Here is a 16,635-nt window from a genome sequence, read left to right on the forward strand (position 1 = left end):
ATCTGGCTAATGTTAGTGCATTTATATAATTTCCAAATTATGTCTAGAGAAAACAATGTTAAGCATGACTACATAGTTTAGTACCTGGAATGTTAACATCTTTAGAGCTAAGAAACAAAATCATGAGGAAACCATAAGCATAAAACTGGATATATTTTGAAAATTTGACTTTTTACACAATTCTTATTTATTGTATATATTTATTATATGAAGAACTTAGGTGTAAAATATGGGAAGTGACTTTTTGATCATTCCTTCATTTTCTAAGAGACAAGGTTATTAGAAACTATACTGTAGATAAATTGTTTTCATGCTATGTTTACCAATTTCAGAAGGTTTCACTGACCAATGCAAATTGTATGACCTGGAAATTTCACTCTAAAATTGAAGGATAGCATATTTTACTTTGCAACTCAAAAATGACCAAAATGTCGCCATGTTTTACATCCAAGCCTGCATGTAAGTAAAATAAAAGCACACGATCGACAATTAATATCCTAGCAATGTCTATACAGTATAACAAGTCTGTTCACCGGTGGTATACCATGTAACATATGAGAATGAGCCTCTGTAAAAGAATGCAGATTTCCCCATTTCAGGCCAGAACTTTAGCAGAAAAACTAGTAGATATTGAAAGTTGGCCACTTGACACAATCACGGATTCAGCTGCGTAAAGGATATCAAATGAGACCATTCGATGGGTTTTTCAATTACAGACTTTTGCAGTTCAAAACTTTTTTAAAAAAATTCTCAGTATAAAGTGTACATCCAAGAAGAACAAGCATTTTACTCTGATAAGCTGATCAGAGTAATTTACCTATCTCCGCGTAACCGCAAAACAGATATCTTTATATACAACGTAGAACAAGCATTTTCAAATGTTTCAATGCAATTTCCTTACCATATTCTGAGAATATGAAAATTGGAAAAATACTTCATATCATAAAATTCATATACAATTAAAACAAATTTATCTCAATTCCTCATTGCATGAGGCATACAGTGAACACATGCAACATAAAAATATATGAGAAGAAATAGCATCAGGATAAAATAAAATGTACAGGTTATACAATTTTAAAAATATATTTATACTTAGTCTCCTTACTTGCAGTGAGTACAATGTTTAAATACAAATAAATATGCCATCAGAGAAAATAATAAAATTACCCAAATTGATACACAATGAACATAACATTACAAATGCCTCACATCCATAATACATACATAATGAAAGTGGAAATATGAACAAAGGTGATGATAAATACAATTAGAACAAACAAGTTTTAATATATATACTTGAGTCTCCTTACTTGCAGTGAGTACAATGTTTAAATACAAATAAATATGCCATCAGAGAAAATAATAAAATTACCCAAATTGATACAAAATGAACATAACATTACAAATGCCTCACATCCATAATACATACATAATGAAAGTGGAAATATGAACAAAGGTGATAATAAATACAATTAGAACAAACAAATTTTAATATTTATACTTAAGTCTCCTTACTTGCAGTGAGTACAATGTTTAAATACAAATATGCCATCAGAGAAAATAATTAAATTACCCAAATTGATACAAAATGAACATAACATTACAAATGTGTCTCATCCATAATACATACATAATGAAAAGTGGAAATATAAACAAAGGTGAATAATGAAAAGATTCTCCGAAGCTATTGAACAGGTGAGTTGGGAAAAGATTACAAGCTTTTACCCTGAAGATGAGAGTGATGTTAGCTCTCGAAAGCTTTGAATTCTTTCCACAACTCACCTGGTTGACAGCCCGAGAGAATCTTTTCATCATCGTCACCAGGAAATCTTTTCCTTAAAGGTGAAGAATTTAACTACACGGCATTCCTTAGAGGAACATACCTGTCATCCTTTACATGTACAAAACATGTTGGATTGTGTTCAATGAGAGCACTGTGTGCAACACAAGTATATCTTCTTGTTGTACATACTTTATATGCATGAATATGGTTATTGAAACTGATTGTTTCCAATTCGCTGCACACAAAATAAACAGAAGAGTCCTGATCAGCTAAAATATCAATTATTTCACCAAATTGTGGGAAGTCATCTCTTATGACAGTAACTAATATCATTCCTTGTTTGTATAATGTTCCCTTTGCAGTTACATGATTAAGCCTATTCACTTTTGCAGACAGCTTTGTAAGCATGAAATCGGAGATTTCTGCAAAATAGGAAAGAGATGCTGTTTCTATTTCAGCACCTGGTCCAAAAGAAATCAAGGGAGTGTTAAAACCTCTTTGTGATACATATCGTTCTGCCTGCTGCAACTGATGCTTGAAACTTAGCGTAAAAGTAACATTTTTCCTTGTAGTTACTACAGAAGAGATTGTTTTAAAAACACTGTGTTTGGATTCAAATCTCATGCACCAAATGTTAATTAAAGGACCTGACTGGCGCATCACTTCAGGGTAGTGACACATGAAATGGTGTTTAGGTTTCAGAGGCTCCTGAAACAAATTTAAGTACATTTCATGGTGTTCCTCAATGAGACAACCCAGCAGTTTATCACACCCAAGTTGATAAGATGGTGCTGTTACTAGATCTATTATTTGTCTTAATGTACAATAGAAATACCACACTTCATCCTCATCTGGAACAAGATCTCCAATTATGAGTCCCAGATACCTAACAAGAAAAAGCATCTGTGCTGCAGACATATTCAAACTCTTCTTCTTTAAATTGTCCATTGTAATTATTGGTGGTCTGTTGCTTTGTTCATGAACACCAACATCTAGAGCTTGAATACGAGAATTCAACATGTCAAGCGTAAAGAGCCTCAAAGTTATAATGTAATGTCTCATAACATTTAGAAGATCATACACACAAACACCCTCAAACAAATCATGCATTATATCAACTGAATAGTTTTCTGTCACATGGAAAGATGGAATTTCATTAAACACACACTCTTCTTTAATACCAGTTGCAGATAAATTTTTAATAGCAATATCTTCACTATAATTACATCTACTTCTTAAAACCTCATTACCTACGTCAATGCTGCGTTGCAGCCGGTCTTTGGATATTTTACAGAATCGACATGAATGCAAAGAAGAGAAACTTTCAACATAACCAAGAATACCATGGAGTCCTAAGTTGTCTCCACATATAAGTCCAATAGCGAAAAAAATTCTTTCTTCTCCTTGTTCTGTGTTTATTGATATGCCTTCATTTTCAAGAAATATCAACTCCTGAATCAAGACCCTGAATGTAGCATTATTTCCAAGTTGTACTCTGTCTGATGAATGGAAGAGCAAAACTAAAAAAATATTTTCCAGTAGTGAACGGAACTCAGGAGGCATACATGGAATGCTTGCATATACTGCCCCTAACTTATGAATCCCTGCATGTGATCCTAGTGGATTGCCAGTCTCAAATTCATCAAAATAGATTAACAATGGCAATACTTTTTTGTTTTCAAATAGCTCTACCTTTTTCTTCCATAATTTGGCTTGGATGAAATTTGACAATGTATCTGATTGCAACAACTGTGCAACATAATCAAAAACTCTTTCAAATACAAAAGGGATAGAGAAAAGCAGAGTCAGAATATTATGTAGGGGAATGAAATGTCCTTTGGATTGCACTGGAGTAAGGACACGTTTGCCAGAAATGACTGTTTTCTAACCTTGTTCCTATCACATATTCAATAGGCCTAACCAAATATTTATTGCTCTCTAAATACTTTATTCTTAAATATTCCGATGACAAGCCATCGAAAGCATTCTCTAGCAAACCAAGTTTTCTTACAACTGATTCTTGATTTATTGGGTTTGGTGACTGAAATGCTGCCTTAACTTCTGTTTGTAGGGATGACAATAGAGGTCCATAGAAGTTTGTTACCATTGATATAATGTGTTGGATCTGTGACCTAGTTAAATCTGCTCTTGCATACAACTGTGAAATGAATGTTACACATTCCAACTGAATGTTTTCCCCAAATAAGTTATCATCAATTAATTGAAGGTGTGTATCTATACCCTGATCATTAGTTGGTTCACTGCTTTCAAATTCAACAGGCACATCAGAACTTGCAGTATTTTCAATATCAGAACTTGCAGTAATTTCAATATCACAACCTGCATGATGTGTTCTCCTGTGGTGTTTCCTAAATGATTTTATGCCAATGAAGTCTCGTAAACAACCATCATCACGACATTTGAATACACCATTTGAAGATATCATGTGCTGAAATTTTAAGTGCAATATTAGTGCTGAAAAATTTGGATAATGGTTGTTACAAATATAACACAACACCATTTTGTACTATATGGTAAAACACACAAATCTGAATTTGTTACATATGACAACAGTCTACCCTTACATCTAGGTTTAGGCTTAATATATTTCACTATATTACTAACATTGCAAGTAAGTTCTCATTAAAAAAGAGCATTCATAACAAGAAATCACAATCCAATGAGGTCAATCAGTAAAGTGTTCACCGACATAATGTGCTTGTCAGATTTTGTAGAAATGTTGTACACACATTTTTGAAGCAGAAGCCACAAGTGTTCTCCCTCTCTTGGGTATTCGGCATTCAGAGTGAAGAAACTCTTGAAGCAGATGTCTACTGCCTTCAGCACGCTATCAAACAAGTACCAAGTACTATTGATTATTGCATATGAAGCAGTAATGTTTCTCAAAGAAGGTCCCACCAAAATCACAAGCGGTTGTCTTGTGAGACCATATGAGGCCAATTTCCTATTCTTGTCTTCAATGAATTGCTCAACATCTCCAATTCCCTACAAATTAAATTTTTTTTTGGCAAATTAATACAGCTGGGAGGATCAACACAAGTAAAAGAAAACAAAATTATTGCTTAAACATAATTCCCTTGGCTTTCAAGTTATGAAATGAATTATTGAAAATATTAATTATGCAAGTTAACAACAAATACACTCTGCATACCTAATGATCCACCTAAAATACTACCTGCATCTGTTTCCATAAGCATAGCATAAGCTTGGTAAGTATATTTTGAAATATCAGAGATAAAGTTATAAATACATACATAAACATATATAAACTTGTAAAGCAGGCTTAATATGAGACATTTGCATTAAACAGCTTGGTACATTAACTATCCTAAAACTTTTTAACATGCCTCAATATCTCCAATTTACCATATATTATTAAAAAATCCAAATGCTGAAATTTGAAATATTTACAATAACAAAATCTACATGTATTTATTCTTGATGTCATATTTACTTAATATATCTGCAATTCAAACATGGCCTGAAATAATTAGTTTATAAGTTATTAAGCCTTAATAGTTACCTTTATGTGACAGACAAAGCTATCCTGAGACTCCTTCACAGTTGGTTTCCAAGTTTTCTTATGCCTTATCTGGGTAGTTGAACGGCACAACTGACTCAGCAAAATCAGTATTATAGCTGCTTTAGTATCTGAAAAAATATTGTTGGCATTACAATTTATCCTATTGACAGAGGTTATTTTTCTCATCCATTGCTGTACGTGGCAAATACTTCTTTTAAAAAAAGAAAATAATTTTCGAGTTTGAAAGAAAAAATCTGCAGTGCAAGTTGAGTGCAAATTATTTGATTCTTGGTGTTTTCAAGTGACAATCAACAATTAATATGTACATTGAAGGAAAGTTACAAGAGGCTACATTATCAAAATATGTCCACATATTACACACTGGTTGCTATAACTTTCATATGATATAATCTCCATGAATGAAGGGGAACTAAGTATTTGATGAAAGTTAATATTTAAGCCTAAAATAAATTTTAAAAATCTACATTGCATAATAGCAAGGAAAATAAATCATGAAGTTATTACCTCTTGTAGCAGATTCATCGTCTAAGACACTTAAAAGTTCTACTGATGCATCATCTTTGAGCCTGTCAACCATTAAGTTTGTCAGCTTCTTAGATATAGACTCCCATTCTGCAAATAATGGTCTGTGATTGGGAAAAATTCTCTTGAAGTCTAGATCAATCTGTGAAAATTAAAAAACATTAATACAATGTCTCATCTTCATACAAAGTCTTATCTACCTATCTAAAGTCACTATTTGTGCTCTCTTTATGCACAGGTAGGCTAATCAGAGCTGGACCTACAGTTTAATGCAGAATCTGAACTACCCAAACACACTGTAGCAGAGTTCATTAACATGTGACAATATAGTTTGTCCCCCCCCCCTCTTTAATGGCTGCTGTAGTTTGATAGAGAGGATCTCCGAGTATAAACATTGTGTTGTGAAAAGGGCGTTGAAGTGGCAAAACATTTGCGTAAAAGAGTCACAGCAAAGTGTAATCTAAATGTACAGGGTTTGACATGGTGTAAATTTAAGTTAGGTATCCTCTGAAAGGAAGTGTTTTTATGTGACCAATTTTTTTTTTGGAGTTTTCACATTCTTACGTTAGTCGTTTACATACCATTGACTGCATATGCTTTCTCGAAATGCCCCATGAAATGAATGACATAAGTGCACTTCATAAATGTGATTGAGACAAATGTCACCCCTTCCCATCCCTTAAAAAGGCAAGGAATATGATCTCTACAGCGTAGCCATGGTGCTAGAAGTTCACTTTGAATCAGCAGCCACCAACAATTCAACTAATGAAAGAACAATGATGTCTGAGATATGCTTACCAGTGTGTAGCCTAGAGGTTGTTTCAATGCTGGCCACAATGATAACACTTCCTGTACAGTTTTACTCTCTTGCCTGGAACGAAATTTGAATGTCTTCTTCCAGTGTTCAATCACATCATTCCATGGCTCAACATTGTATTGAAGCCATGCTTTGCTGTCAGTGTTTTCATCATAATCTGGAAGGTAATGGAAATATACACAATATTGAGGTTAACAACAAACTCTAGAAGTTACTAGAATAGTACACAAGATTGATTGATTTGGTGTTTTAAGTCCACTTTATGCACAGTAAGGATAACTGGGACTGAACCTACAGTTTAAAGTGGGATCCGAACCACCATGAGCCTCCACCGGGTACCGAACCCGGTACAATAGTGCACAAGAATAAGCCTACCATAAAAAAACTGTAATACTGACATTCACATAATTTAAGAACTTCTACAGTGGCATTTACAGTATATTCAATTATCCAGCTTACCTGTCAAACCATCTTCCACAGAACTGGTGTCCGGTATATGTTGGTTACGCTGTCTCACAGCACCTATTACACCACTTCTACGTAATGTTCTCCTGGTATTTCGGTATCGATCCACAAGTTTTCCTTTCGAAATTTTCTGATCTGGTCCTTGAGCCTTTGGTTCTATGTAATAAATTTCCTGCAAAACATTTAAGTTCTGTCAAACACACAAGTTAACTAGAATCAATAAATATGAACATTGAATGTCTAAAACAATTTTGTGAAAATATATTAAGATGTATAATGTCTTATACATCTATACATATCTAATAGACATTAGTTTGGCTTAAGTTCAAAGAAACCTCACTATGCTAGTTCAATTAGACATATGTACATAGTGACTAAGTACAACATGTTATTTTTTATTTAAAAAAATAAAAATACTTTTAACAGCACTAGAATGGTTCAGTCAGATTGGAATTATACTTGAATAAACAAACAAAACATATTTGTACCTTAGTCACTCAAAATCAGCCTTTACTTACAATTCAGTAGCATTTCATATACAAAAAAGTAATCTCATTTAATCTATCAACGTAAAGATTTAACTTCATCCTGTGTCTTACCTTTTGCTCTGTTGGAAAAACCTCTGTAATTTTGATACTCAAATCCAGGAATACCTCGTTCGATAAATGGGTATTTATTTGTAGGAAATGGTCGACAATCAGTGACACTAGTTGTCGCCTATTTTGTGCACTCAGGCGACCATTCTTCTGGTAATCGATAAGAATTTTTTTCCCATGCAGTTTCTCATTCAGAAATTCTTCCAATATCTGCAACATGGAAAAGCACCATATTAGTGAGTCATTTGTAGGTTTGTTTGTGGGAGGAGAGCATGCAAGCATTGTCATCTTCAAGATCTTGAACTATTCACAGTAACACACACACACACAGAGAGAGAGAGAGAGAGAGAGAGAGAGAGAGAGAGAGAGAGAGAGAGAGAGAGAGAGTGAGAGAGATAGACAGATTGAGATTTTCCTGAATGTGAAACTTTAGTCTGCACATGCATGTAACCTAAGAAGTTTCCCCAATATTCACATACGAAGATTACATAATTAAATTTTGGGCATAAAACTTACAAAGTCTGATAACTTCATTATTTTACAGAGCGGCTGTTGTGCATCATCATTAATGTTCAAAACAGTAGGTTGCCTTTTTCTGCATGGTTCAGATACTTCTTCCTTCTGTAAGGAATTATCATTATCTGAAGTAATTTCTAGTGGATCATGCTCGAGATTTATGTTTGAGTCTGTAAAGGACACTGAGCCATCATCCATCACACTGCATGTTACATAATTATCTATTCCTCTGAATTCTCTCCACTTTGTAAGAAACTTTGCTCTTGTTCCAATTTTGGGGATTAACTTGCCAATCAACTCTTCTGTGAGGACATTAAATGCCTCATCATCAATTTCTTCTTCTGAAATTAAAAAAAAAATTCAAAAATAGGTCTACATTACACTGGTGTGTTAATAACTATTGAAGTATCATTTACCAACAGGTTTGAAGTGTAAGTTCAAATGTGCAAAAATATTTTAGCTATTTTAAGTAAATTGTCTCTTGCAGTTAGTTAATTTTATGTCGGAAACTATTTTTTCCAGGAATTTTACTTTCGACCCTCACATTTTACTGAGACAAAACTATCCATTATTAGTTTTGGTTCTTGCACTCTGTGAATAGTATGAAAATTTTAATAAAATTAACCCATGGCACAACAGACCATAAGGACCTATGCCTACATACATACTGTTGGCTTTACTCCCACCTGTCGAGGTAAAGTTTCTTTCACCAGGTTACATTATTCATTTGTAATTCCCCAGTTTCCTAATGACACACAGACAGAAACCTCAAGAGAAAAGTTATGCTTTAAACCAGGATTCGAACCTGCATGCATCTCATAGCTGGAGCCCAAAGCATGACACCTTAGACCTCACGAATATGGTGCAGGACATGAATATTGCAATATTTTGAACAAAGTCTTATTTGGAAAGTTAATTAATTCACAGAAATATATTACTGTACAAACATGCAAGTTCTCTGATTATGCGTAACAGCAAATTATAAATTTCAACGCAAATATTATGGAATATCTTAAATTACAGGAAAACTTATTTAGAGGGTAAATATAGTTGCTACAAGAAAAGGGTATCTTAAGTCCTATCTTTTCCTTTAAGGAATAATTCATTCCCTGTAAATTTATTTTGTTATTAGTTCCATGTGACACCACATGGAATCGCTCTACAGTGCAAATAATCACTTCTGTATATATTATGCAAATTAAGGAATGATTGCTGCGTGATGGCTATGCACACCTATATATAACATTCCTATTGTGATTTGGACAAGTATAGAGCTATGAACAAGTTAAATATGTGTAGAACATTGCAATTTACATATTATTGCTTTTCAAATTTCTTAATTAAAAATGTGCATGTACTCAGCTCTGTTCTCAACATATTTTCTGATGCAGGGAGGAATTTTGTCTACTTTTAGAAAATAAAATTTCATTTCAGAAAGGCAAGTACTTTACCAGATGGTTAGAATAGCAGAAAGAGTTTCCGCAGGAAAATTATTTTCATCACATAGTTACTTCATTCACTGCCATGGATCTACACAGAACCTTAAGTAATAATTATTTCAATTAGGTTGAGAGATTCTTGAACCTGCCTAACCTACATACCATATTTATTTTTGCCTGAAATTATTTTTTAAGAGATGCATAGAATTTGACTGCTTAATCTAACAACCAGTGCAAATTAAGATGAAATATAATCTGAGAGTTTAGCCAGTCTCACTTGCTCACTTGCCGATCCACCTCAGACTGGAAACTATCATAAAATATTTTTACGCCCTCAGTTCGCAAAGGCAGCAAGAGGGGGGAAGGGGAGGGGGTCCTCACATGATCCTTAAAACAATGGCAACTGAACAAACTATATACCACTGCACAAGTTTAGATGCTAATAACTGTTGAATAAAGTGAAAAGTAATGTTTTCTCCAAAACTAATAAGAGAATAATGTTGGCTCTGTTGAAAAATGCTGCACATGTAGTTCGTAGCAGTCAATGAGTGCATAATATTTCAAGTTGATGTACCACTGATAGCAGTTAACGGACACACTAGTATAAAGTTTCAGTACTCTTACATTACAACAGAGGCTGCATATTCTAATGAATTCCTTCTCCATACAGTTTTGAAATATATTCCCCAATATGGACTAGTCAAATTAATTACATGAACTTCACAACAATATTCAAAATGCAGAAACTCATTCTGTTACGAAAATGTATATCTCAGAAATGAACACAAGTAAGTACCTCATCAGATTGTTAGAATAGCAGAAACTGTTTTTGCAGGAAAATTATTTTCATCATGTAGTTACATGCTATTTCTCTCACTACCATGGATCTATAAGTTAAATTATTTACACAGAACCTTAAGTGTGTGGTTTAACAATTCAACGATCCTTAAGTAAGGAAGCTAGAAGGAAGGAAGTGAGGACAGACCTAAGTGCCTTGTGAGACTTGCATTAACCTTTGTACAAAAATAAATCCCCACTCACAGACAAATGGAGAAAACATAATTACTAATCCAGTGAGAGACTCCAGAATTTTACACTTAAAGTGATTTAGAAAATTAATGCGTAAGTCAACTTTGAATATGCAATCACAGTTGATTTGTGGTTGTATTTTTCACCAGAAATTCCACAATCATATGTGCAAAAGGTTTAAATCTAGATGCTTTTATTTTCAGAATTTCAAACCATGCTCTTTTGGAACTATATTATGATTCATGTTAAAGAATACTGGGTTCTGCACAATACTCTTTGCTTGAGATGCATTTTTGTTAAAAAAACAAACGACAATTTGTACTGCTACTGCAAGTGTCACATGACATACGATTGAAGGGGTACGTTAATAATTCTGGTTTAGGGCTGTTAGCATTAAAATTACTTCTGTAAATACTTCCAACATGTGACAATGCAATTCCTGGTTTCAGCACTATCTGCTCTTCTCATCACCTGATGAAGGTAGTTGTGGTCAATATTAACAAAAAATCTCATACAAGGCAATCTGTATCTCATTTAAAAATGAACGTTTTCATTCACCAGGTGGTGAGAAGAACAGAAATCAGTGCTTGCATCAATGTATGTACTCAGGTTCTTAAATAAAAATTTCACACATTCTCAAAAACTTTCATTAAATCACTCAAAAGAGACAGTAAAATATTATTAAAATAAAATGTCAATGTAATTATTTAGGCCTTGACTATTTTCACCAGATGGTGAGAATAGCATTATGACTATCTTCACTAGGTGGTGAAAATAGCATGTGGGTCTATTTTCACAAGGGAATGAGAACAGCGTATGTGGCTATATTAACCAGGAAAATAATTACCTGAATCATACCACAATATTGTCCTATCTCATTTTACTATATTCATTTGCAGTGTTGATAACTTACTGCTAAAAAGGTATTTTAAATTAAAAATGGGTGTTGCTACTACTGTGACCACGTAGTGAGAATAGCAGAAAGTGCTGAAGACCGGGAATTACATGATCACATGATGGGAAGTATTTACAGAAGTAATTTGAATGCTAATATCACTAAACCTGACCTGCCTAACCTAACAATGAAAGCATTTAGGAATGTAATATCCTTCATACTCATGTGACATATTGGCAGCACCAGTCCATCATGTGGTATTTTCCCAACTCCATGTCAAACAAAAGAAAATATTTGTCTCCTGCATGAAAATAATTGCACACAGACGTAAGCTTCGTACACAAGTATTTATCTAAGTAATTCTAATGCTAATAGCACTATTCCTTACCTGCCTAACCTAACAATGAAAGCATTTAAAACGTAATACCCCCTCACCCTCATGTGACACATTGGCAGCACCAGTCCATTGTGCGGTATTTTCCCAACTCCATGGCATACAGAAAAAAAATACTTATCTACTGCACGAAAATAATTGCACACATACGTAAGCTTCGTACACAAGTATTGGAACGACTTGAGATGACCGGACCCCTCTCCGATTTTCTTCATATTTGGGATACTCACTAATTGAGGCTTCCTAATCACGAATCTGAAGTTAAAATTTGTCGGAAACATCTAGAAATTGCAAAATAAGCTAAAATAAGGAGTTAGTTTTCGGAATGGAAACTGTCGATTTTCGTGATTTTATTTGTTTCACAACCAAATTCCTGATACTATCACAACACCAAATTTTAACTATGTTTGCCTAACCTAACCGAAACTAACCTAACCACGCGCCAATGGTTCAGTAAGTATGAGCAGTACTATAAAAATCGGAGAGCGGTCCGGTTGCGAAAATTGATTTGCTTATTTTGCAATTTCTAGACGTTTCCGACAAATTTTAACTTTAGATTCATGATTAGGATGCCTCAATTAATGAGTATGTCAAATATGAAGAAAATCGGAGAGGGGTCCGGTCATCTCAAGTCATACCCAAGTAATTTTAATGCTAATAGCACTAAACCTGACCTGCCTAACCTAACAATGAAAGCAATTGGGAACATAATAGCCCCTCATACTCATGTGACATATTGGCAGCACCAGTCCATTGTGTGGTATTTTCCCAACTCCATGGCATGCAGAAAAAAAAGTACTTTGTTTCCTGCACGAAAATAATTGCACACAGACGTAAGCTTTGTACACATCAGCAACCAAAGAATACACACATCGATGTAGCAGGCCACGCCAGGTTGTAGATCATGCACATAGTTTAAAATCTTGTGAAAATAACTCAAAAGGTAGCTTCACCACCTGGTGAAAATAGTCACTCAGAATTATTAACACAGAGTAACAGGCTTCATCAGGTGGTAAAACTACATTTTGTTCTATTTTCAGAAAGTCACATTATTTTTCATGTCTACCTTGTATGAAATTTCTCTTTTGGTACCTCTACCAAAAAAATAATCCATTAGCACCTTTCTAAAAAAATAATGAGTGGGAAATTTCTGTAGTTGAGTATGTTAGTCAGGTTTCAATAGCTCTCTCATATTAATCTTGATTTTTACATTTTCCAGCTAGTTACTTAACTTTGAAATCAATTGATTGAGTGAAATATTAGCCATAATTTAGTAAAAGTTCCTTACTTTACATAATATTCTGCAGAAATGCTTTTTTCATTTACAGGCTGCAGCACCGTAACATGTCCAAGAATTTCAATTTTCACCAATACTAATTTTGAATGGTAAATTATCACACAACACATACAGTTTCAACTAAAAATTTATTAATTGAAACTTGCTGTGTAATCATCATTTTTGATAATATTAAAGACTACAAAAAAAAAAAAGATTTAAGGCACGTGCTACATGCAGTATCCCCTCGTGGTGAAATAAAATCTCATGAAAGTAACACATTTTCTTCAAATAAACTGTTCTAATTTTCTGTAATTTGCATTTGGATGGAAGTTGCAGAAAACTTAAATTGCAAAGATAGAAGTCTAGACCTAGGGGCACTTTAAACCATGTGGCAACTATCTTGCAATAGTACAAACACGCATGCTGCACACAAACAAAATAATCTATCTCGAAATTTGCTCTCTATCATAATAATTTTATGCCAGATGCATATTGGTGTAAATGCTTGAGAATACTAAATAATAATAATAATAATAAAATCGCCTTTATTGGAGCGGGCGTGTTTCGGCCTCTAGGGCCGTTCTTACAACATAGCCTTGTTTGAAAAAGACGCCATCTTCATAAATATTAGATACATTGTGAACTCGTGGATGATGATAACATTAATTTTGATCACATAAAGCCAAATATGTAAATGCTTTCACACTAGATGGAGTACATTTCCTGGTATAGGTGTACAGCACATAATGGCTATGAACTTGCCTAAATAAGGTTATGTGAATACGAAAAAGTGCTACTTTCGTTAGGTGGATGAAAATTACAAATAACTGTGCATATATACATAAATATATATTCAACTCGCTCTACTATAATGAACGTAGTTAATACTCAGAAGTTCCTTTTTGGCCAACCACTACCACCACGTGGCAACGAAGAAAAGAAAAAAGAAAAGAAATATAATTAGCCTGAAACTTGAATTTTACCTTAAATTATTAATATAATTATTCACTTACCTCGGAAAATCTCGATAAGTGGAGCCAAGCCCCAACTTTCTAATCTCGACTTCACAACATCATCCATTATGAGGGGGAAAAATATTTCTTCTGTTCCGTGGTCCGTATTTTCAGTCCGACGAGCTCGACCACCAAAATCCTAAAGAAATGACCTAGCCTAGACAAAGACTGTCTTTGCCTTGTGGTCACTCGCACTCGTGTTTTGCGCATGCGCTGAGAACAGTCCTGACGCACAAAATTCACTGAAATTCTTGCTGAAATTCACCGTGCGATCGTTCAGATACAGCGGTTTGTGTTTTTGAACGTGCGTACGCCATAACAGACGTATACTTTTAGCGTGTGCGTAATGGTAAATGTTATCTAGTTATTGTAAATTTAACCAAACGTTTTGTTTCTCTTCACTTAAATGTGTATAATTTTGTTTACGAGTACCATATTTCGTCTAACCAAATTTTTTTGTATTCTTAAACAAAATGCTTTAGTAATTACAAGTAACATTTGGTTATCGGAAACAAAAAGCATAACCAAACAACTCAACCAAACTTTTTTGGTAATTCCAAACAAACCAGTTTTTTCTGTGTAATAGTACACAAATTTAAGATTTTCTATTGTGTATATTTGGTATTGTATAATTGTAATAAACTTTTATATAAGGATTTTATCCTGTTTTTCAGGAGCATAATCAATACTTTAATTAATTAAAATAGAGCAAAGACAGCAAGTCTACGATTAACTGGAACAAACCTGATTACAATTCGCTTTTGTATATTTGTTTGTAATTACAAAGGACCTTGATGTAAGAAAAAAGAACGTTCAGATCCACAAACTGGCATGTTGAAAACTTTGCAAACATGTGCGTATTAGGAACTTTCGGTCAGGCCTTTCCAACATGCAAGACTAACGAGAAGCCTTTCAATGTTCAACCAGAACTGAAATTCGACTCTTTGTCAGAAAAAAAGATGCAACTTTATGATTAATTAGAGAATTAGGATTACATGTGTGTCATCGTTCTGATATTCAATACAAATATGGGTATTCTCTCCACAAACACATCTAATGAATTGTACCTTGAGAACAGATCATTTGCAAACTTATAGTACTTGTTACATGGCTAAGAAATATAAGAGATGACAAAAAAAAACTTTGACGATTCATATTTATTACTGATCATTAGACATAACAAATCATTCGTTAATGGTTCATCCATGATTAAGAGCTCAAAAGCAATGACGAGTAGGCCTAATTGGTTACAATAAGCGGTTTATAAATATATTTTTTGCGAACTTATCATTCGGGATAAAGAGAACAAAAACTTGTGTCATTCATCAACTAGTGGTCGACTTCAAAGGTATCGCCACCAATGATTCCGGGTTCGAGTCCTTCTAGCCCGTGTATGGGTTGTGCGTCCTTTCATAGATTCCATCTAGTCATCATTCTTCATCGTCGCGATTAGCCAAAAGCGGAAAAGCGAGGGATATAGAAGAAGAGTACAAAAATACTGATTCGTTCCATATGAACAGTTCATTACGAACGGATCATCGGTGACACAAATAAATCAAGAGAATCCGACGGCGGCAACATCAAAGGCGCAAACAGGAGCGAAACACTCACCAATCAAACTCAAAATCGCCGCTGCTTAAACAAGATGCCAAGCAGTTGAAGGGAATTCCCCTTTCCACAGTCAGTTCCTCCTCTGTTACCTCAGGATTCTCCAGGAGCCCTTGGGACATTAACAGCTCACGGCAATTGGACTGGTAGAAAGGAACCGAGATGGGGTGGGAGGTGCTTACATATTAGTGGCGCCATGAGCTTCCCAAGGTCTCCCTTCTACCTTTTTGAAACATCAAAAAAAAAAAAAAAAAAAAAGAGAGAGAGAGAGGAAAAATTACTCTCCTCTATCCTTTTTTTTGTGCTCTGCTCCAGAGAGTTTCGGTGGAACTAAATGCAACCACACCCCATTTCTCTGTCCGAGAACCCATCCCCCAACCCCTTCAACCGCACCCATGTTGTGCACCGGAAGCTATTATCATTTGTGATTCAGACAGAACCGAGTTCTTGCTGGAATCCAATTCCTCCGTTGCTCCCAACCCTTTTGTTGTCGTCTTCTTGTTCACGCCGTAATGCTCTTCTTTAAGAAGCTGATGACCGGTTCTTTGGGACCTCATTAGGTCCAAAATCTTATAAAAGGAGAATGTAATGAATTACTCTTACTTGAAGTGCACTCTGTCGGCTGCTTTGGAACTTATTGGTGTACACTTTTTTGTGTGTGTGCGTTCAGAGCCACAGAATAAAGACTGGTTAACGTGTCATCTATTGACG

The 16,635-nt window shown here is 34.5% G+C and overlaps 1 protein-coding gene across 1 annotated transcript; it reads right to left on the reverse strand.

The window, feature by feature from the left end:
- Nucleotides 1-4,456: 4,456 nt before the first annotated feature.
- On the reverse strand, nt 4,457-14,851 carry LOC145987023 (uncharacterized). The gene is made up of 8 exons (XM_083121484.1): nt 14,317-14,851; nt 8,268-8,608; nt 7,755-7,961; nt 7,150-7,327; nt 6,672-6,847; nt 5,856-6,015; nt 5,331-5,458; nt 4,457-4,792 (listed from the first exon to the last, which is right to left on the reverse strand). Exons 1-8 carry the CDS (start codon nt 14,381-14,383, stop codon nt 4,457-4,459), a joined length of 1,593 nt encoding a protein of 530 aa, XP_082977610.1. The 5' UTR covers nt 14,384-14,851.
- Nucleotides 14,852-16,635: the final 1,784 nt, after the last annotated feature.

Source organism: Lepisma saccharinum, chromosome 4 (genome assembly GCF_977018435.1).
Source record: "Lepisma saccharinum chromosome 4, izLepSacc3.1, whole genome shotgun sequence".
Lineage (NCBI taxonomy): Eukaryota > Metazoa > Arthropoda > Insecta > Zygentoma > Lepismatidae > Lepisma > Lepisma saccharinum.